The sequence below is a fragment of the Oncorhynchus kisutch genome, linkage group LG5, assembly GCF_002021735.2.
Source record: "Oncorhynchus kisutch isolate 150728-3 linkage group LG5, Okis_V2, whole genome shotgun sequence".
NCBI lineage: Eukaryota > Metazoa > Chordata > Actinopteri > Salmoniformes > Salmonidae > Oncorhynchus > Oncorhynchus kisutch.
In genome coordinates this window covers 14,996,362-15,020,618 of record NC_034178.2, presented here as the reverse complement: position 1 = coordinate 15,020,618, position 24,257 = coordinate 14,996,362, and the positions used below count along the sequence as shown (strand labels likewise).

Here is a 24,257-nt window from a genome sequence, read left to right as displayed (position 1 = left end):
TGTGTGTGTGTGAAGCAAGTTGGTATCACAAATGCATCTATGAAAATGAACAGGGAATTTACCAATGCAGTTACCCCTCTACTATCACCTCTATCTGACCTGGGAGAAGGCCTAGTTTTGGGCTTTGGTCCTGGTTGTTGGCTGTGTGTGTAACTTAGCCCAGGCAGAGCGTGAGCAGGGAAAAATGTGAATGGTGCTGTGAAAGGTGATCCATCCTGCCTCTGTGAGTCGCCCTGCGTGTCTCCTTACGCCAGGAGCTTAGCCCCCTAATCATCCCACAGTCACTGGGAGGGAATCGGAGACACCCAGCTGCTTGCAGCCTCCTTACTGCGCTTCCCCCCCCCCTCCCCCTGGGTCACACACTCACACACTCAATCAGATATGTGCATTTACACACAAGCGTATGCACACACACAAGTTGACTGAAAACACATTTTTAGGGAACAAATGCTCTACACTCTCTAATGTTTCTGTCCTCTGTATGTGGGTGATTGTGTCGCAGGAGAACAGATCCGAATGACTACCCCACCCAGTCTAGAACAGCACCCGGTTACCCCGGCCGCGACAACTACTACCCCCCTAGAGAGGCCCAGCCCCACCCCTCCAGCCTGCCCCGGGTCACCTTGCCCGCTGGGCCACCCCAGGTGGACCCCAGGTACTACCAATCCTCGCCCCACCGGGCTGCCCAGTGCCAGGATGTGCCCCCCACACCAGGCACCCGCGCCCCCCGCTATGAGACAGTGGGCAGGGGCGGTTACCGTGACGCCAGCCCCGAGCGCCACGGCGACGGCTACAGGGACGGCAGGCAGCCGGACCCACGCCAGAAGAACTCTATGATCGGAGCGGTGTAGGTGTGATAGCTAGATGGACTCAGACTGGGGTTGCAGAATTCTGGTAACTTTCCCAAAATTCCAGATTTCCCAGAAATCCCAGTTGGAAGATACCCATGTTTCTGCCTTATTTGATTTGATTTAATTTCTTCTTGATTCGCTGGATCTTCCAACCTGGGATTTCTGGAAATCCTGGGAATTTTGGAAAGATTACGGACTACTCCAACCCTAAATCAGACGCACTCGTTGCTTCTCTACAGCCCCCCCGTCTGAAAACATCCCCCCTATCTCGTTTGGTGTCTCCGGATCTGAACGTATCGGACTGGTGTAAGTAATAAGGCTCCCAACTAGACGCCCAATAGGCTTTAGCCATACTGCTTACACCTATCCAGGTCTTTGAGATCTACAAACATCAAAGCAGTAGGGAGGGGTTGCATCCCAAATGGCACTCTGTTCCCTATCTAGTGCACTTCTTTTGACCAGGTCAAAAGTAGTGCACTATGTAGGGAATAGGGTGCCATTTGGAAGGGGTAGTTTAATGGACCAGGCAATCATCGGAACACCACTCCTCTCAGCTGCTGACATGTTTTAGAGGCAGTGAAGGTCTGTGTGTGTACTGTATGTATAGAGGTATGTTTAGAAATGTCTCTTTATGCATGTGTGGGGGTGTAAATAATGACTTTAGATTCACAGGGGTCCAGAATTACTGGAGGTAGACATAATGTACAGATTGGAAAGAGACTTTTAATTGAATACCAGACGAGCTCTTGCGGGGTTGCTGGCTTGCACAAACTTAAAGACACCCCCCCTTCCGGAACAACAGTGAGAGGCCAGGGATGGTAAAATTAGGGTTTTGAGATAACGGAAGACAAAATGACAACTGGACAAGAAGTTGACACTGGACAGGAAGTTGTTCGTAAGAAACAAGGTCGGAGGAACAGGAAGGGAGGAACAGGAAATGAAGACCACATCGAAGCATCTTTCCCTCCTGCCGTGTCCCTTCCATCTGCCTTTTAGATGTGGGTGTTTTTTGCATTTGGTTTGATTTGGTTGTGGCCTTTTTGCTAAAAACCTTCCATTAACTGTTGTTTGCCTGTGACAAAATTCTGCTGCCCATAATGTATTATTTTTTAAAGTAAAGTATAATGCGTGTGGTGTTTATGATTTAAAATGGCTATGTCAAATTTGGGTTATGTAATCATAAAGACACTGTTGAACAAACTAAATGTTCTGTGTTGACCTAACTATATTCCTCACCACACCTGTCCCGAATGGCACCCTATTTCCCTATATTCTGCACTTTTGAGCAGAACCCGTATGGGCTGTGTCCTTAGCCTTATGAGGCCTGGTCAAAAGTAGTGCACTAAATAGGGAATACGGTGCCATTTGGGACAGAGCCACAGTCTCCAGTGATGAAGGCCTAAGAGAGACACTTAAACATGTCACTCATATGCACCGGGATGATCCTTTCTCTCCATTTATATCATTTCCCTTGTGTGATGTTCAAGAATCACAACGCTGACCGCTGATCATGTACGTTAATGATGATACAGTTTAACCTTTGTTTGTAAATGGATGTTTTTATATTATGCGGTGCATTAAATATACATTGTAAAAGATCATATACAATATGCAAAGATGAATCCATTTATTGTTCACCAATTTAGCCGTCTCATTTTACAGGATGATGAAATTGCGAAGTTATGCCAATGATCCCGATTATCAATCGCCAATATGATGACTCATCTCGCCCAAATGATTCATTAAGATTTTCAACCCAGTTTAGCCTTCCCATTGGAGATAAATTAGCCCCCTACGATAACAGAGAGGCCCATGGTGCGTCCCAAATGGCACCCTATTCTCTACACAGTGCCATGCTTTTGACCAGGGCCCATTGGACCAGCTCATAGGGCTCTAGTCAAAAGTATTCCACTATTTAGGGAATAGGGTGCCATTTGGGACGCAGACCCAGTCTTACTTCTGATAAAGACTGAATCACCCTCAACAATTAAGACTGAGGAGATCTCTGTGCTGAAGTGATTACCTCCTAAATTGCTCCCACAGAAATGGGAGATCTGGCTGATTGGTGGAATTAGAGGTTGAAATTAGGATAATTAGAATCTGTTGAGGGCTCATTTTATCAGTTAGTGTTTAATTGCTGCCGAGGCCAGTCAGTGTGTTTCAGACTTCATCCCAAATGGCACCCTATTTCCTACATAGTGCATTGCTTTTGACCAGGGCACATTGGGGACGATTCTGACCCGAGTTAAGCATGCGTAAATGGAACGTAATTCCCTTTAATGCACTCTCTCTCTGCGTAATCTGACCTTGAATTTATGCATGATAATAGCATGCTGTTAACCCGCTATTCGTTTTGGGTGGAGATCTCAGAAATAAAGGTGTGTTTGAGGTATCTACAGCTGTACGTGCAAGGAAACCATGAATAACATGTATTGTGGCTCATTTTCCTCAGTGAATTAGTCTAGAAATAGCTATGCAGTTATTCAAACGTTTTATTGTGTGCCCTCATAATTTGTGTGGATGAAATTTGGAAGACCAAGCTATAGGTTTGTAGGGCTGAACCTGCCGAGTTAATGTATGCACTTTAAAATGTTTTCATTATATACCCAAGATTTATTCAGTTTTATTTTACAATTTGTATCATGTTAAATATTAGCCACTATCAGGAGTCACTGTCAGTAATACCCACAGACATTTATACACTGAATAAAAATATAAATGCAACATAAATTGTTGGTCCCATGTTTTGAGCTGAAATAAAAGATTCCATAAATGTTCCATTCTCACAAAAAGCTTATTTCTCAAATTGTTTGCAAAAATGTGTTTTCATCCCTTTTAGTTAGAAATTCTCCTTTGCCAAGATAATCCATCCACTTGACAGGGGTGTCATATCAAGAAGCAGATTAAACAACGTGATCATTACACATGTGCACCTTGTGTTGGGGACAATAAAAGGTCACTCTAAAATCTGCAGATCTGTCACACAACACAATGCCACAGATGTTTAAAGTTTCAAAAGAACGTACAATTGGCATGCTGACTGCAGGGATGTCCACCAGAGCTGTTGCCAGATCATTTCATGTTAATTTCTCTACCATAAACTGCCTCCCAACATAATTTTGGAGAATTTGGCAGTATGTCCAACCGGCCTCACAACTGCAGACCACATGTATGGCGTTGTGTGGGCAAGTAGTTTGCTGATGTCAACGTTGTGAACAGTGTGCCCCATGGTTGAGGTGGGGTTATGGTATGGGCAGGTATAAGCTACGGACATCGAAAACAATTGCATTTTATCGATGACGATTTGAATGCACAGAGATACCATAACAAGATCCTGAGGCCCATTGTCGTGCCATTTATCCGCCACCATCACCTCATGTTTTAGCATGATAAGGATCTGTACACAATTCCTGGAAGCTGAAAATGTCCCAGTTCTTCCATGGCCTGCATACTCACCAGACATGCAGCAATGTGTATGACTTAGCACAGCCATTGAAGAGTGGGACAACATTCCACAGGCCACAATCAACAGACTGATCAACTCTATGCAAAGGCCATGTGTCACGCTGTATGAGGCAAATTTTCTGATCCTCGCCCCTACCCTTTTTTTGAAGGTATCTGTGACCAACAGATGCATATCTGTATTCCCAGTCATGTTCCTTATATAAACTGTAACTCAGTCAAATCTTTGAAATTGTTATTTATTTTTGTTCACCGCAACAATGACTTTAGTGTTAGTTTTCTTAATTACATTTAGCTTCATTCCATTCCGTTTACCTTTAAACCTTATGATTCATTCATACTTTCCTAACCCGAACCTAAAATGTGCATAAATAAGGGAACCACACCTGCATAGGAGGAATGGGAAAAAATGTAAGTCTCTCGATGTGCAAAACTGATAGAGACATACCCCAAGCGACTTACAGCTGTAATCGCAGCAAAAGGTGGCACTACAAAGTATTAACTTAAGGGGGCTGAATAATTTTGCACGCCCAATTTTTATGTTTTTGATCTGTTAAAAAAGTTTGAAATATCCAATAAATGTCGTTCCACTTCATGATTGTGTCCCACTTGTTGTTGATTCTTCACAAAAAAATACAGTTTTATATCTTTATGTTTGAAGCCTGAAATGTGGCAAAAGGTCGCAAAGTTCAAGGGGGCCGAATACTTTCGCAAGGCACTGTACATGTCCTAAGTCTGAATCGGGCCCATAGGGAATAGGGTGTCATTTGGGATGTATCCTTAAACTTCCACAGATCACTGTCTGTACCCTGTACCCAGACTATGGTGAAACACCTTGACACCCTTCACTCTACCTGGGTCTTGTTTATTAGTGCACACTGTATCAAAACTTTTTTGCAACAAAAAAAAGAAATGTGCATTTTGTCCAGGTAGCAATTTGTTTTCTTCTGTTTGATGCCTCGTCAATACAACCCAGACTGGGTTGAAACACCCTGACCCATTTACCTTATATGGGTTGCGTTCATTAGTGTTGTGTTCAAAATGTTCTGCAAAGGAAAATGTGAATGAGCTTTCTTATTGGACAAGACCAGGTAGTCCATTCGTGTTTCAGGCCATTTTTCTGCATTTGGTGCCTAATGAACACGATTCTGACAAAAAAGAGATTATCCAGACGTGATATTATGTATTTGTAATGCGTGGAATCTATGCATGTTTTTGTCTCTAATCTGTAGGATATACCATGTAGGATACAGAGATCCTCAAAGATATTGTGGTAAGCATCAATTTAAGGGGAACTACAAACAAACTTAAATATGGCTGTATGCCTCACTCTATGCATTACTATAAATTTGAGTGTCTGTCCCATTACGCTCCTTCTACTTCTGAGAGCCAGGAATGTCTGTCAGTTTGTGCGAGTGCGTTGTCTGTGTCAGTGTCTGTCTGTAAGAGTGTGGGTCTGTATCAACGTGTGTGTGTCTCACTCCCACTCAAGCACGGTCACGGAAGGACACAATATATCCACTATCACGCCGCATGACAAATCCACTGTCACACCCCATTATATGGAGTCGGCCACGTTCATAGGGTCACGGTCCCTCATTTGGTGCCTCAGACATCTTTTCATGCTTTGTTGGGTTTGTTTCTAATCTTCATGTCAAGGTCTTATCATTTCCCCACTTTGAGACAGAAGTCGTCTCGCTCTAATAAAAGGTCTATCTGCTGAGTCACATTTCGACTCTTCCCCTGCCAGCTCTGAATACCTGGCCTTTGTCTTTTTGATATCCTAGAAATTCAGCTAATTTCTTAGCTTTTTTTCTCTTCTACTTATTTGTCAGTAGTGAATGTCTGTCCTTTGTCTTTTTTGATCGCCTCAATTTGACAAATGTTTGACCTTTTTATAATATATTTTTTTACTGGTTTTCTTTTTCGGGGCTAGGTCGAAGGGGCGTTGTGAATTCATTTGAAACCTCATTTCACATTCTAATGTGAATCACCCAAAAAAACACGTAATCCTAAAAAAAAAACAAGGGTGCTCTAGTCATTTCTCGAAAGCAGAAAATAGGCAGACACGGTATTCCCTTGATATGTTCCTGAGCTTCCCTATTCCACCAGCGCCTCCGAGCACACCAACATGTGTCAATCAAAGCCCTACTCTGGAGAGAGTGAAGCGGGAAAGAGTTATCACTCCCATGCGGCGGCTAAAAAAAATTATAGAGCTGAGCGTTCAGGAGCGTGTTGGAGTCCCGTATGCCCTCGCATTGCCCGAACCGCAATAACAGACCGATGTTCGCTCTCTTTATGACCTCACCCTCTTCATAAAACCACATTCCGATGCATTAAACCTTATTCCATCGTCCATCACTGCTGTCCCGCATTCATTTCAACCCCTCCTTATCATGACATCATGAGCTCAGTATCGGAGCTAATCAGACTTCACTGCGTAGCCTGAGTGCATTTCCTCATTTCATTATACACTCCATTATAAAGCCAGAGACTCCTGGGTTTGGGTCCCAAATGTCACCCTCTACCTATATAGTGCAGCAATTTTGACCCGAGTTCAAAAGTAGTGCTCTATGTAGGGAATAGGGTGCCATTTTGGGATGCAAATGGTCTTGGGGTTATATGGGAATAGGAAAGTGGGTGGGTAACGTGGAGTTAAAACGGGGATGTTTAAGTGGGTGCTTCAACGGAGATGGGAATGATGGTCTGATGAGTTAGTCAGTCGTTGACTGGACCTTCACCTGTCCTCGTACCCATTGGACTAACACAGTAGTCTGCAGAAAGCGCTGTGGCTGTTTCAGCTGGCTCCGGGGGTGAAATTTTCCCTAGGTACAGATCTAGGATCAGCTTACCCTCCCCTAATCTAAACCTTAACTGAACTCGAGAACCAACTTCTCTCGTTGAAAATCGCATATATGACATCGATAGTAGTCAGAAACATCTATGAATGCAAAAATTGACAAAGTGCAAGTAGGATCTGACCCTTTTTTTCAATTATCGCCTAAAATGACATACCAAAATCAAACTGCCTTTTGCTCAGGACCTGAAGCAAGGATGTGCATATTCTTCATACAATTTGAAACGAAACACTTTGACATTTGTGGAAATGTGAAATTAATGTAAGAGAATATAACACATAAAATCTGGTTAAAAAAATAATAATACAAAAGAAAAAACGTTTTTTATTTTTATTTTTTTAAACCATCTTCGAAATTCAAGAGAGACAACCATAATGTATTACTCTAGCCCAGATGCAATTTAGATTTTGGCCACTAGATGGTTGCAGTGTATGTGCAGACTGATCCAATGAACCATTGCATATCTGTTCAAAAAGTTGTATCAAGACTGCCCAAATGTACCTAATTGGTTTATTGATACATTTCCAAGTTCATAATTGTGCACTCTCCTCAAACAATAGCATGGTATTCTTTTAATGTAATAGCTACTGTAAATTGGACAGTGCAGTTAGATTAACAAGAATTTAAGCTTTCTGCCCGATCCTGTAGAGGTTCATTTTGGTCGTAAAGTCAGTATCATCCAAACTGAGTTTTGTGAGATTTGTGTACAAGACTTCATCATGACTTACTTGAGGTTTTTGGGTTTTGATTTCAACAATGCCACCTACCACGGGATAAACAACTGCGGTGATTGTGGCCTATCCAATCGTACAGCAGAACACACAGTGAGACAGACCGCATAGCAGATTGGACTCACATTTTTTTACTTGAGAAATACTGCACCAAACACATTAGCTACAGTTGAAATCGGAAGTTTACATACACCTTAGCCAAATACATTTAAACTCAGTTTTTCACAATTCCTGACATTCAATCCTAGTAAAGATTCCCTGTCTTAGATCAGTTAGGGTCAGCACTTTATTTTAAGAATGTGAAATGTCAGAATAATAGTAGAGAGAGTGATTTATTTCAGCTTTTATTTATTTCATCACATTCCCACTGGGTCAGACGTTTGCATACACTCAATTAGTATTTGGTAGCATTGCCTTTAAATTGTTTAACTTGGGTCAAATGTTTCAGGTAGCCTTCCACAAGCTTCCCACAATAAGTTTGGTGAATTTTGGCCCATTCCTGCTTGCTCACACACACTTTTTCAGTTCTGCCCACACAATTTCTATAGGATTGAGGTCAGGGCTTAGTGATGGCCACTCCAATACCTTGACTTTGTTGTCCTTATGCCACTTTGCCACAACTTTGGAAGTATGCTTGGGGTCATTGTCCATTTGGAAGACCCATTTGCAACCAAGCTTTAACTTCCTGACTGATGTCTTGAGATATTTATTCATTTTCAGACATCATTTTCCTGCCTCATGATGCCATCTATTTTGTGAAGTGCACCACACCCTCCTGCAGCAAATTACCCCCACAACATGATGCTGCCACCCCCGTGCTTCACGGTTGGGATGGTGTTCTTCAGCTTGCAAGCGTCCCCCTTTTACCTCCAAACATAACGATGGACATTATGGCCAAACAGTTTTATTTTTGTTTCATCTGACCAGAGGACATTTCTCCAAAAAAGATGATCTTTGCCCCCATGTAAAGTTGCAAACTGTAGTCTGGCTTTTTTGTGACAGTTTTGGAGCAGTGGCTTCTTCCTTGCTGAGTGGCCTTTCAGGTTATGTCGATATAGGACTTGTTTTACTGTGGATATAGATACTTTTGTACCTGTTTCCTCCAGCATCTTCACAGGGTCCTTTGCTGCTGTTCTGGGATTTATCCTTTCTGAGCGGTATGATGGCTGCGTGGTCCCATGGTGTTTATACTTGCATACTATTGTTTATACAGATGAACGTAGTACCTTCAGGTGTTTGGAAATTGCTCCCCAAGGATGAACCAGACTTGTGGAGGTCTACAATTCTTTTTACTGAGGTCTTGGCTGATTTCTTTTGATCTTCCCATGATGTCTAGCAAAAAGGCACTGAGTTTGAAGGTAGGCCTTGAAATACATTCACAGGTACACATCCAATTGATTCAAATTATGTCAATTAGCCTTTCAAAAGCTACTAAAGCCATGACATCATTTTCTGGACTTTTCCAAGCTGTATAAAAGCACAGTCAACTTAGTGTACGTAAACTTCTGATCCACTGAAATTGTGATACTTTGAAATAATCTGTAAACAATTGTTGGAAAAATTACTTGTGTCGTGCACACAGTAGATGTCCTAACTGACTTGCCAAACTATAGTTTGTTTTTAACAAGAAATTTGTGGAGTGGGTGAAAAACGAGTTTTAATGACTCCAGCCTAAGTGTGTGTAAACCTCTGACTTCAAATGTAGATGTAAAATTGTGCTACTGAAATCCCCACTGTAAAAATGTCACTCTATTAGAGATTTCTTCAGATTTCTGCTTTCAGTCGCTCTTTAATCATTAGTGGGCGAAAGCAAAACTGACCCAAGATCAAGGGCAACGTTGTCCAATTCAGTTTTTTGTTTCTAACTGGTAGTTATTTGCACTCACCTGGTGTCCCCGGTCTGATTCGGTCCTTGATCAGAAGGAGAGGATGCAAATGAGTCTTTTGGCCGTTCAGGACCGACATTGAACAGCCCTGGTCTAGGGGCAACTTCACCCAATTTCAGACTTATTTTATGTATTTGGCTGACTTATTTGTGAGATTTCTCCTTTGAATCAGACTTAGTACATGGTATACGTGTGCAATACTGTGCTGTGTCTATTCCTTCTTGTATAGTAACCTGGTGTAAATTTGTGCCACATTTTACCATGAAAGCACTGGCTACTTCCCCTACTTTCAGTCAGTCACACATGAAAACCAACCACCATCTTTTTCAACCGACCGTCGTCATAGCAATGCCGTGGCTCCTGGCACAGCATGCCTCACTGTGGGGGCAGGGGGCCAATGACATTGCCGTGGCAACACTGAGATGGGTTCCACATGCCACGGTTAGAGAATGAACATGCTAGTCTGTTTGTCATTCAATACCTCCGAGCAGAGTTATTAGCTCAGGTGTTAGCATGTGGCTAACATAACCTCTACAAGTTTACACTTTGACTCAGTGATATGACGTTGCCATGGGCAGCTGTTTACTTTGCATCAAACTAATCAAATTATCAGAGTTATCTGGAGGGAAAATACTCCATTTAAATACATGGGAACTAAAAGATGGATTGTGTCTCAAATGGCACCCTATTCCTTATTTAGTGCACTACTTTTGACCTGGGCCCAAACACATGAGCAATGGTGATGTGGCCATGGTGTGTTGAAACTCAACAACTGGATTCCAAGGCTTGGGAGCCCATCCATCTGCCTTTCAGCACCAGGCAGGATCCAGGTGACATGTTTCCGTTAGGAACAGATCTAGGATCAGCTACCCCTCCCTTAATCCTAACATGAACCATTAGTCTGGAAAATGCAAATCTGACCCATGATCAGCATCTATGGTAAACTTTAACTGCCAGACCCCTGCGCTGAAGGAATGTAAGCATAAAAGGCGATTTATTTTTTAATTTTTATGCATCTTAATTTAACTAGGCAGTCAGTTAAGAACAAATTCTTATTTACAATGACGGCCTGCCGGGGAACAGTGGTTAACTGCCTTGTTCAGAGGCAGAACGACAGATTTTTTTACCCTGTCAGCTCGGGGATTCGATCCAGCAACCTTTTGGTTACTAACCACTAGGCTACCTGCCGCCTCAAGGAGATGCTTGAGTTGTGCCTGATCCAATCTCATACATTAGCATTCACACACCCACATAGAGACATACACTCAGTCAACACACACACACACACTGACAAATAGCCTACACACATACACTGCACTTGTGTTCCATGTGAGTGACCGAGACTCCGCTGACAGCTTGGCACAAGGCGTGAAATTGGCGCCCTTTCCAGAAAAATGCCAGATGTTTTTGTTGGCAGTCACAGTGGTGCCAGGGTCAGAAGTACTAGGTTGCCCTGTGATGGTATGTCAAGTATTCCTGTTAGCTTAACACTCTGATTGATGTGCCTGAGTTTAGTCGAGCAGTTAAGACTGCTGCCCTTGGTACATGTGGCGACAGGATAGCCTGGAGGTTGGAGTGTTGGGCTAGTAACGGAAAGGTTGCTGGTTCCTAACCCGGAGTTGACAAGGTGCAAAAAAATATGTCGCTGTGCTCTTGAGCAAAGAAGTTAACTCTCCAAGGGCGCTGGAAAATGGTGACCCTGGTCGTGACCCCACTCTGCGGGTGTCTCAGGGGGAGTTGGGATATGCAAGATACACATTGTACAGGTGTGTAACAGGACAAATATAAGCTCCCACCGATGTATTATGATAGGCAGACCTCTGCCTGCTTGGGATCGAGTCCTGGTCCCACAGCACTTCTACGCAGTATGTCCTCTATCGATCTCCTCATTTCATCTCCCTGTCAATATAACCCCAAAGAATGTAACACCACTCAAATTGACTTAGGGTGTGGGGGCATACCATCCCTTTGTTCCTGAAAGAAGTTTAGCAATGATTCCTATGTTGACGTAAAGAATATTTGTTGGTCCATGGTGTGTAATGAGGCGCAAACAGATGTTGCACTTGACACATTTATGAAATGACTTATCCCAGTTACTAATAAGCATGCAGCCATTAAGAAAAATACATGTTAAAACTGTTAAATCCCTGTGGATTGATGAGGAATTTAAACATTTTATTGTTGAGAGGGATGAGGCAAAAGGAATGGCAAATAAGTCTGGCTGCACAACCGATTGGCAAACGTACTGCAAATTGAGACATCATGTGACTAAACTGAATAAAAAGAAGAAGAAACTACACAATGAAACAAAGATAAATGACATAAAGAATAATAGTAAAAATCTTTGGAGCACCGTTAATGAAATGTTGGGGGAAAAAAGGAAAACTCCACTCCATCATTCATTGAATCAGATGGCTCATTCATTACAAAACCGACTGATATTGCCAACTACATGAAGGATTTTTTAATTGGCAACAAATGCTGACGCTACACATCCATGTATATCTGGCAAAAATTATGAAAGACGAGAATTGTCATTTTTAATTCTGTAAAGTGAGTGTGGAAGAGGTGAAAAAATGGTTTATCAACAATGACAAGACACAGTGGTCTGACAACTTGGTTCGAAAATAATCAATTTACCATATCTTCAGTTTAATCCTACTAGAAAGTGTGTACCCTCAGGCCTGGAAGGAAGCAAAGTCATTCCGCTACCTAATAATAGTAAAGCCCCCTTTACTGGCTCAAATAGCCGACCAAATCAGCCTGTTACCAACCCTTAGTAAAGTTTTGGAAATTTGTTTTGACCAGATACAATGCTATTTTACAGTAAACAAATTGACAACAGACGTTCAGCACTCTTATAGGGAAGGACATTCAACAAGCACAGCCCTTACACAAATGACTGAGTGGTTGAGATAAATTGATGATTAAAAGGTTGTGGGGGCTGCAGTCTGCTACTAGAAAAATGTATGTGTCATGGCTTTATACCCCCTGCTATACTGTGGATAAAGAGTTACCTGTCTAACAGAACAGAGAGGGTGTTCTTTTAATGGAAGCCTCTCCAACATAATCCAGGTAGAATCAGGATTCCCCAGGGCAGCTGTCTTGGCCCCTTACTTTTTTCAGTCTTTACTAACGACATACATAGATAGACACACTGGCTTTGAATGGGTGACAAGGAATAAGTTCATCCTAAATATTTCAAAAGCATTCTATTTGGGACAAATCATTCACTAAACTAAATCTTTAATAAATGTGGAAATTGAGCAAGTTGACGTGACTAAACTGCTTGGAGTAACCCTGGATTGTAAACTGTCATTGTCAAAACATATTGATACAACAGTAGCTAAGATGGGGGCGAAGTATTAAAGCGCTGCTCTACCTAATTAACAGCACTATCAACAAGGCAGGTCCTACAGGCTCTAGTTTTGTAGGACCTGGACTACTGTTCAGTCGTGTGGTCAGGTGCCATAAATTGGGACTTGCAATTGGCTCAGAACAGGGCAGCATAGCTGGCCCTTGGATGTACACAGAGAGCAAACATGAATAATATGCATGTCTCTCTCTCCTGGCTCAAAGTAGAGGAGAGATTGACTTAATTACACACAAAAATCCATCCCCCCTTTTTTTACCCCCTTTTTTCCTCCCCAATTTTGTGGTATCCAATTGGTAGTAGTGTTACAGTCTTGTCTCATCGCTGCAACTCCCGTACGGACTCGGGAGAGGCGAAGATTGAGAGCCATGCGTCCTCCGAAACACAACCCAACCTAGCCTCACTGCTTCTTGACACAACGCACATCCAACCCGGAAGCCAGCCGCACCAATGTGTCGGAGGAAACACCGTACACCTGGCGACCTGGTCAGCGTGCACTGCGCCCGGCCCGCCACAGAAGTCGCTATTGCGCCGGCCAAACCCTCCCTAACCCGGACGATGCTGGGCCAATTGTGCATCGCCCCATGGACCTCCCGGTCACGGGCCGGGTGCGACAGAGCCTGTGCTCGGGACTTAATTACTACTTGTATTTGTGAGAGGTATTGACATGTTGAAAGCACAGAGCTGTCTGTTAAAACGACTAGCACACAGCTCGGACACCCATGCATGCCCGACAAGACATGCCACCAGAGATCTCTTCACAGTCTCCAAGTCCAGAACAGACTATGGGAGGCGCACAGTACTCCATAGAGCCTATTCTATTCCACATCAGCTAATTGGTGCTAGAAGTAGTTTCAGATTTTTAAAAACAGATAATAATACACCTTATTGAACAGCGGGGACTGTGAAACAACACAAACAGACTGACATGTGTGCAGACACACACATGACAATATACATACTATACACACACGTACACATGGATTTTGTGTTGTAGATAAGTGGTATTGGAGTATGGGCCTGAGGGCACACACTTAGTGTGTTGTGAATTCGGTAATGAATGTATTGTGATGTTTTAATTCTGACGGACCCCAGGAAGAGTAGCTGCCTTGGCAGCAGCTAATGGGGATCCATAATAAATACAAATACAAATAAGAAAAAGACCTGTAAACTCTTAACCTTGTCAAATAAATATGTGGCACGTGTGTTGTGTAAAAAGAGATGATTTGGTGGCTGCTGATTGCAATAAAGTTCAAAGTTGAACTCGAACATGTAAAACAAAGATACATGTGGGTAAATGCAGAGTTACATCTATGAAATTAGGCAAACGATGCTGTTTTTATGCTCTGAAAACCTTACTCGATCATCCATTTTTAAGAAGCACAATATAACAGCGTCTGCTAATGACAAATGTTAAGACGTTTGTAATTTACTTTTTATTGATAAGCTACGATAACGTTTGTACGCGTTTTCTCAATATCTGAAATTATTTGTGAGAAACATTTAGTTTAAGCCTGGGGACATTTCTGAAAATGTTTGCCTTACCCTACAGTAAGCCTCTTTTTTGACATTATGGTTGTATTCCAATTGTATTATTTTCACCCTCTCAACCCCTTGCTCGACCCACTTGTTTCAGGTGGATACCCTTTGAAAACCCGGGTGCAGTTTCCCCACCATGTTAAAAGCGTCATTCAAAAACCTAGGTGTGTGTTGTTATTCCCTCAGGCTACAGTGAATGATTAATTTAAAACGACTGTGGGATGGTTTCACGGACACAGATTAAGCCTAGTACTTGTCTAAAAAAGAGAGATTTAATGGCGAATCATCATAAACAAAAGAAAGAGTGTCCAGTGCTAGGCTTCATCAAAAAGGAAAGTAAGGAAAGTTTGACAAAAGAAAAATCCATCCCTTTGGGAGGGATACAAATGTTGTCAATATTTAGAACATTTCTCCGACAAGCTGCCATTTCCATTGCACCTGTCGCAATATTAATTTTTTTGCGACATTGTTTTCAATGGAAACCTGCATAGTGTTCTCGTTTCACGCGGATATATAAATGATGATTGGTGGCTGTATCTAAACACAGTAGTCAATATGGATAATGCGTGGCTCCTGTATTATTGTAACCACATTGTGTTTTTACCTTGTAGAATTCTACTGTAATGTGTCAGCATATTCATTATTTAAATATGTAAAGTTCCCTATTTATGGGACCTGCATGGTTCTGGTACCGATTCCAACCATAAATTGTGCTTATAAATTGATCTGGGGGACAGTGTAGATTGAAATGGTTTGCATTGAGCGGTATCCCTGATTCTCATGGACACAGGAGTATGTATCTGCCTGTGTGAAGCAGGATGTGAAATCTGCCACCACTTGAAGCTGGAATGTCCATCCTACATTTAATTCACACTTCCGACTGTCCATCAACTGACTGCTACGAAGCCACTAACAATGCTGTCCACCTGACTGCTACGAAGCCACTAACAATGCATATGCATGGAAGCCTTACATCATAATGCAGAAGGAGAGAGTGGTTTCATAGCACATTCAGAGATAGATTCATAACCAGTAATATAAAATAATAACTTCATAGCTTTTAAAGAAAATAACATTTTCTGTTTGTCATAGATGGACGAGATATAATATGAGATAAAAGGTAAGTTCCTAACGAGTTCAGGAAACCAAGCTAGAGCTCTGTGAGACATTAATAGTGATGGGGCAGATTGTGATCAAGAATCAATTCAAATGTATTTATAAACTGTTATAATGGCGCCCTCGGGGACGGCTGCCGTTTTACGCGTTCATAACCAACTGTGCTGTTTTTTTGGGGGTTTTTGCGTCGTTTGTAACTTATTTTTGAGCTTATTTTGTACATAATGTTGCTGCTGTCGTCAATGACCGAAAATATCTTCTGGACATCAAAACTCACCAATAACTTTTTCTTTAACGTGTCCGACTTGAAGGATATACTGCTTTCTCGGGAAAGGGCCCAAATCCCCATCATTTGCATGAAGAAAGGGAGAAAAAAGGGGCGGAGGTCGGGCTGCCTTCTGAGAATTTGGAGGCAAGTGAGTAAACTTCCACTACCATCTGTTCTATTGGCCAATGTGCAATCATTGGAAAACAAAATGGATGACATACGATCAAGACTATCCTACCAACGGGATATTAAAAACTATAATATCTTATGTTTCACAGTTGTCGCTCAACGACAACACGGATAATGTAGAGACAGCGGGATTTTCCATGTATCGGCAGGACAGAGAAGCTACGCCTGGTTTGACGAGGGGATGGGGGTGTGTGTCTATTTGTCAATAACAGCTGGTGCGCGATGTCTAATATTAAAGAAGTCTCGAGGTATTGCTCGACTGAGGTAGAGTACCTTATGATAAGCTGTAGACCACACTACCTACCAAGAGAGTTCTCATCTGTATTATTCGTAGCCGTCTATTTACCACCACAAATCGAAGCTGCACTAAGACCGCACTCAACCAGCTGTATTAAGCCATAAGCAAACAAGAAAATGCTCATCCAGAAGCGGCACTCCTAGTGGCCGGGGACTTTAATGCAGGCAAGCTAAAATCCATTTTACCTAATTTATACCAGCATGTCACATATGCAACCAGAGGAAAAAAACTCTAGACCACCTTTACTCCACACAGAGAGAAATATAAAACTCTCCCTCGCCCTACATTTGGCAAATCTGACCATAATTCTATCCTCCTGATTTCAGTTTACAAGCAAAAACTAAAGCAGAAAGTACAGGTGACTCGCTCAATACTGAAGTGGTCAGATGACGCGGATGCTATGCTACAGGACAGACTGGAATATGTTCCGCGATTCATCCAATGGCATTGAGGAGTATACCATCTCAGTCATCAGCTTCATCAATAAGTGAATAACTACGTGGTCCCCACAGTGACCGTACGTATATATCCCAACCAGAAGCCATGGATTACCAGAAACATCCACATCGAGCTAAAGGCTAGATATGCTTATAAGAAATCCTGCTATGGCCTCAGAAAAAAATCCCGCTATGACATTTTCAACCTCTCCCTGACCGAATCTGTAATACCTGCATGTTTCAAGCAGACCACCCCATAGTCGCTGTGCCCAAGGAAGCGAAGGTAACCTGCCTAAATGATTACTACCCCGTAGCACTCACGTCGGTAGCCATGAAGTGCTTTGAAAGGCTGGTCATGGCTCACATCAACACCATTATCCTGGATACCCAAGACCCTCTCCAATTCGCATACCGCCCCAACAGATCCACAGATGACGCAATCTCAATCGCACTCCACACTGCCCTTTCCCATCTGGACAAAAGGAACACCTATTTGAGAATGCTGTTCACTACAGCTCAGCATTCAACACCATAGTGCCCTCAAAGCTCATCACTAAGCTAAGGACCCTGGGACTAAACACCTTACTCTGCAAATGGATCCTGGAAGTCCTGACAGGCGCCGTCAGGTGGTGAGTGTAGGCAACAACATGTCTGCCATACTGATCTTCAACACTGGGACCCCACGGGGGTGTGTGCTTAGTCCCCTCCTGTACTCCCTGTTCACCTACGACTGCGTGGCCAAACAGGACTCCAACACCATCATTAAGTTTTCTGACGACACAACATTGTTAGGCCTGATTACAGCCTATAGGGAGGAGGTGTGGTGCCAGGACAACAACCTCTGCCTCTATATGAGCAAGACAAAGGAGCTGATCGTGGACTACAGGAAAAGACTGGCCGAACAGGCCCCCATTAACATCGACAGGGCTGTAGTGGAGCGGGCCGAGAGTTTCAAGTTCCTTGGTGTCCACATCACCAACAAACTATCATGTTCGAAACACACCAAGACAGTCACGAAGAGGGCACGACAACACCTTTTCCCCCTCAGGAGACTGAAAAGATTTGGCATGGGTCCCCAGATCCTCAAAAGGCTCTATAGCTGCACCATCGAGAGCATCCTGACCGGTTGCATCACCGCCTGGTATGGCAACTGATCGGCATCTACCCGTAAGGTACTACAGAGGGTAGTGCAATCAGCCCAGTACATCACTGGGGCCAAGCTTCCTGCCACCCAGGACCTCCATACTTGCCGATGTCAGAGGAAAGCCCAAACAATTGTCCGACTCAAGTCACCTAAGGCATAGACTGTTCTCTCTGCTACCGCATGGCAAGCGGAACCGCAGCGCCAAGTCTAGGACCAAAAGGCTTCAACCCCCAAGCCATAAGACAGCTGAACAATTAATCAAATGGCCGCCCAGACTATTTACATTGAACCCCCCCCCCCCCCCATTTGTTTTTACACTGCTGCTATTCGCTGTATTATCTATGCATAGTCACTTTACCCCTACCTACATTAACAAAATACCTCAACTAACCTGTGTGCCAGTATCCCCTGTATAAAGCCTCATTATTGTTATTTTATTGTGTTACTTTTTTAATAATTTTTTACTTTAATTTATTTAGTAAATATTTTCTTAACTCTTTCTTGAACTGCATTGTTTGTTAAGGGCTTCTAAGTAAGCATTTCACAGTAAGGTGTTGTATTCGACGCATGTGACAAATAATGTTTGATTTGATTTACATCAGCAAATGTCACAAAGTAATTATACAGAAACCCAGCCTAAAACCCCAAACAGCAAGCATTGCAGATTTAGAAGCATGGTGTCTTGGAAAAACTACCTAGAAAGGCAGGAACTGAGGGATAAACCTAGAGGGGTGGCCAGTACTCTTCTGGCTGTGCCGGGTGGAGATTCTATGAGTACATGGCCATTAAGGCCAGATCGTTCTTCAAGATTTCAGAGGTCAACACAGCAGGTGAGGTAGAGAGAGAGAGAAGAAGGGAGGGAGGGAAAAAGAGAGGGTTAAAAACAGTAGGTCCGGGACAAGGTAGCATGTCCGGTGAACAGGCCAGGTGAGATGTGAGAATTAAAGGGTGCATACTGTGGCCCTGTCCGACGATACCCCCGGACAGGGCCAACCAGTCAGGATATAAACCCACCCACTTTGCCAAAGCACAGCCCCCACACCACTACAGGGATATCAGCAGACCACCACATTACTACCCTGAGAGAAGGGGGGGGGATAGCCCACGTAGATCTCCCCACGTAGATCTCCCCACCGCACGAGCATGAGGGGGTGCGAAACCGGACAGGAAGATCACGTCAGTGACTCAACCCACTCAAGTGAAGCCAAAGACATCTTAAATCCATGGGCTTTGTTTACTGTTTTCATGCCATGCGTAGGATATGCGTTTAGGCCCAAGTATTGTGTAATGGCACAATCATGTTTTATCATTCGAGCTTGGGCTCGTAAAATATTTTTTAAATAGGGCTCCGGTAGGATTTGGCTTGAATTTTCCTATGTGTATGGGTGATCTGCAGTCTCTGAAATGCTTTGAATTAATGAGCACCTCAGAAAGCGCTGTCCAATCCAGTACACTTACCATGGGTAGACGGTGGGCTACCTGTTTGATTTGTCCACTGTGCATTGTGTTGGTTACTTTTTTTTCCCCCTCGTGCATTCCTGTACCTCAGAGTACCCCAGGTCATCATTTACCAAGTGGTGATGGAGAAGAGGACCATTTTCTGAGTTTATGAGAAGAGTGCAATTTGCCTGGTCTCATAGGTCATAGGGGAATTCCACAACTTTTCAAACTCATATTCGTCATCTCCAGTACCACCGCAATGTCAACATACAGTATATGACGCAAAAGATCTTATTCTATCTTTTTGACGACAGAACATAGAAACCTGTTGTTTCTATATATGTTGGTGTTGGGCTGGGGATGATGAATTTGATGTTTAAAAAGGGTCAAGTGCCCCTTTTAATGACTTTGGATTCCTTAAGGATGTTTGGGACTCATGTTACAGTATGTTGGCTTATTATTTAGATGTTCTTTTGTTTTACCCTTATTTTACCAGGTAAGTTGACTGAGAACACATTTGTCATTTACAGCAATGACCTGGGCAATAGTTACAAGGGAGAGGATACGTAGAATAGACATAAAGCCGTGAAGAAATCATTGGTTAGTTGCTCTGGAAAACAGTGATGTAATCCAGAGCAACATTCCTGGTGGAGACATCTCTGGAACACACACACACGCACACGCACACGCACACGCACACACCCTCTTGAGTGACACCGGCTTGGCTGCCAGAGGCTTCATTAAGGCTGAAAAATGTGCTGCTCATTAAGGCAAAGCAATTAGTGGCTAATTGAGTGAAAACAAACTTAGATGGTTACTCTCACTCTTCAGCTTAGTGCTCCATGCGTCTAAATCTTTACCAATTTACAGAATTGAATCTCACTTTCAGGTGGTTTTTTTTTGGGGGGGGGGGGTGGCGGTATTCGGCACAATATGGCTTATGGGAATCGGAGAGGACTATATTTGATAAGTTTCAGTTTGTTTGGTCTCAGACTTTGGCAGTGTTTACACAGGGAGTCTAATTCTGATATTTTTTTCCTCTAAATGGTCTTTTGACAAATCACATCAGATATTTTTCAGATCTGAATAGTCAGAAGACCAATTAGTAAAAAATATATCAGAAATGAGTTGCCTGTGTAAACACGGCCTTTGAGATACAGGAACCCCCCCCCCCACACACACACACACACCAGTTATCAGTGTCTCATTAGAGTAAAGTTCCTATGTCTACATTGTAATCTTCTTTACATTCCCTAGATCTCAAAGACATAACAGTCAACTAACCTCCCTGGCCCATGTATTAATACACACACACACACACACACACACACACACACACACACACACACACACACACACACACACACACACACACACACACACACACACACACACACACACACACACACACACACACAGACCCCTCCACATCTCACTACTGCACCCTGTCATAACCAACTGCTTGCCCTTTTCACTCCTCTCCTCCAAGTTTACATCCCTCCCTCCAACCCCCCCCCCCCCCCCCCCCCCCCCCCCCCCCCCCCACCACCACCCACCTGTCTGTGTATTCCACCCTGTTCTGTGTGTGGTTTGGATGCCGGGAGTCCAGAACAGTGATTTATGTGCCTTGCTCCTCTGATTGTCTGAGCTGTGGTGGTTCACTGCCATGTGAGTGCCCTTTGACCTCTGTCCCACATCAGTGCATTCTCTGGGTGGAAGCGCTTGATGAGGTGGGTCCATCCTAGTTTGGAGATAATGAGTTCTGTTGGGCCTGGCTCTCTGGCTCTGGACCAGGATCTAAAAAAGTAGGGACGACCATTGCCGAAAGGGTCTAAGGGCCCAACAGAGTCAGAGGCCTCATTATCTGGAAGGAGTAAGGAAACTTGGCAAACAGTGATTGTGCTTCTGGTTAAAGTGAGGCATATGACCTATAGTGACCTAGAATAGTCAGCTCTTCGTGTTGGCTCTCTGAGACACACACACACACACACACACACAAACACAGTAAGATACTAACACTTTGCTTTGAGAGATTATACATTTCCCACCCAAGCAGTCCTTGCTCTCTGAGCCCAGTTTTTAAAAAACGTTTAATCTGGATAACAATGATCCGAATTCTGCATTCCCCTTTTTGCAACCCAGGATCAGATTAATCTGATCCGATCTTGAGCCAGTTCATTCTGATCCAAATTCCTCAATATCAAGATTGCAAAATTGAATCGGCCTACACCTTGCCATCTACTGGACAGGTTGTGTTACTACTTCTACACTGTCATAGGGAAACTGACATTTTATTTATATTTTTTTATTTCACCTTTATTTAACCAGGTAGGCTAGTTGAGAACAAGTTCTCATTTACAACTGCGACCTGGCCAAGACTAAGCAAAGCAGTGCGACAGAGACAACAAGTACAGTAAATAACACAAAAGAAAGTCTATATACAGTCGTGGCCAAAGGTTTTGAGAATGACACAAATATTAATTTTCACGAAGTCTGCTGCCTAAGTTTGCATGATGGCAATTTTCATGTACTCCAGAATGTTATGAAGAGTGATCAGAGGAATTGCAATTAATTTCAAAGTCCCTCTTTGCCATGCAAATGAACTGAATCCTCCCCAAAACATTTCCACTGCATTTCAGCCCTGCCACAAAAGGACCAGCTGACATCATGTCAGTGATTCTCTGATCACTCTGTCATACTGATTGAGTTTGAATAACAGACTGGAAGCTTCAAAATGAGGGTGGTGCTTGGAATCATTGTTCCTCCTCTGTCAACCATTGTTATCTTCAAGGAAACACGTGCCGTCATCATTTCTTTGCACAAAAAGGACTTCACAGGCAAGGATATTGCTGCCAGTAAGATTGCACCTAAATCAACAATTTATTGGATCATCAAGAACTTCAATGAGAGCGGTTCAATTGTTGTGACGAAGGCTTCAGGGCGCCCAAGAAAGTCCAGCAAGTGCCAGGACCGTCTCCTAAAGTTGATTCAGCTGCGGGATCGGGGCACCACCAGTACAGAGGAAGGAATGGGAATGGCAGCAGGCAAGTGTGAATGCATCTACACGCACAGTGAGGCGAAGACTTTTGGAGGATGTCCTGGTGTCGAGAAGGGCAGCAAAGAAGCCACTTCTCTCCAGGACAAACATCAGGGACAGACTGATATTCTGCAAAAGGTAGAGGGATTGGACTGCAGAGGACCTGGGTAAAGTCATTTTCTCTGATGAATCCCCTTTCCAATTGTTTGAGGCATCTGGAAAAAAGCTTGTCCGGAGAAGACAAGGTGAGCGCTACCATCAGTCCTGTGTCATGCCAACAGTAAAGAATCCTGAGACCATTCATGTGTGGGGTTGCTTCTCAGCCAAGGGAGTGGGCTCACTCACAATTTTGCCTAAGAACACCAGCCATGAATAAAGAATGGTACCAACACATCCTCCGAGAGCAACTTCTCCCAACCATCCAGGAACAGTTTGGTGACGAACAATGCCTTTTCCAGCATGATGGAGCACCTTGCCATAAGGCAAAAGTGATAACTAAGTGGCTAGGGGAACAAAACATTTATATTTTGGGTCCACGGCCAGGAAACTCCCCAGACCTTAATCCCATTGAGAACTTGTGGTCAATCCTCAAGAGGCGGGTGGACAAACAAAAACCCACAAATTCTGATAAACTCCAAGCATTGATTATGCAAGAATGGGCTGCCATGAGTCAGGATGTGGCCCAGAAGTTAATTGACAGCATGCCAGGGCGGATTGTAGAGGTCTTGAAAAAGAAGGGTCAACACTGCAAATATTGACTCTTTGCGTCAACTTCATGTAATTGTTAATAAAAGCCTTTGACACTTATGAAATGCTTGTAATTATACTTCAGTATTCCATAGTAACATCTGACAAAAATATCTAAAGACACTGAAGCAGCAAACTTTGTGGAAATTAATATTTGTGTCATTCTCAAAACTTTTGGCCATGACTGTACAGTGTGTGCAAATGGCATGAGGAGGTAAGGCAATAAATAGGCCATAGTAGCAAAGTAATTACAATTTATCAGATTAACAATGGAGTGATAAATGAGCAGATGATGATGAGCAGATGATGGTGTGTAAGTAGTGATACTGGTGTGCAAAAGAGCAGCAAAGTAAATAAAAACAATATGGGGATGAGGTAGGTAGATTGGATGGGCTATTTACAGGTGGACTATGTACAGCTGCAGTGATCGGTTAGCTGCTCAGATAGCTGATGTTTGAAGTTAGTGAGGAAAATGTAAGTCTCTGGCAGCAGAGAACTGGAAGAAAAGGCGGGCAAAGGAGGTGTTGGCTTTGGGAATGACCAGTGAGATATACCTGCTGGAGTGCGTGCTACGGGTGGGTGTTGTTACCGTGTCCAGTGAGCTGAGATAGGGCGGTGCTTTACCTAGCATAGACTTATAGATGACCTGGAGCCAGTGGGTCTGGCGACAGGTATGTAGCGAGGGCCAGCCGACTAGAGCATACATGTCGCAGTGGTGGGTGTTATAAGGCGCTTTGGTAACAAAACGGATGGCACTGTGATAGACTACATCCAATTTGCTGAGTAGAGTATTGGAAGCTATTTTGTAGATGACATCACCGAAGTCGAGGATCGGTAGGATAGTCAGTTTTACTTGGGTAAGTTTGGCGGCATGAGTGAAG

General features: G+C 43.3%; 1 protein-coding gene across 2 annotated transcripts in view; it reads left to right on the top strand.

Annotated features, from left to right (window-relative positions):
* The window catches only part of pard3ba (par-3 family cell polarity regulator beta a), a 178,789-nt gene extending 175,160 nt beyond the window's left edge, over positions 1–3,629 (top strand). The window contains exon 24 of one of the 2 annotated variants that reach the window (XM_020482699.2): positions 503–3,629. In XM_020482699.2, coding sequence (XP_020338288.1) covers positions 503–851 — 349 coding nt within the window. In that variant the 3' untranslated portion in view covers positions 852–3,629. The remainder of the gene's footprint in view (positions 1–502) is intronic. The other variant, XM_031824564.1, reaches the window with a different exon arrangement.
* Positions 3,630–24,257: the final 20,628 nt, after the last annotated feature.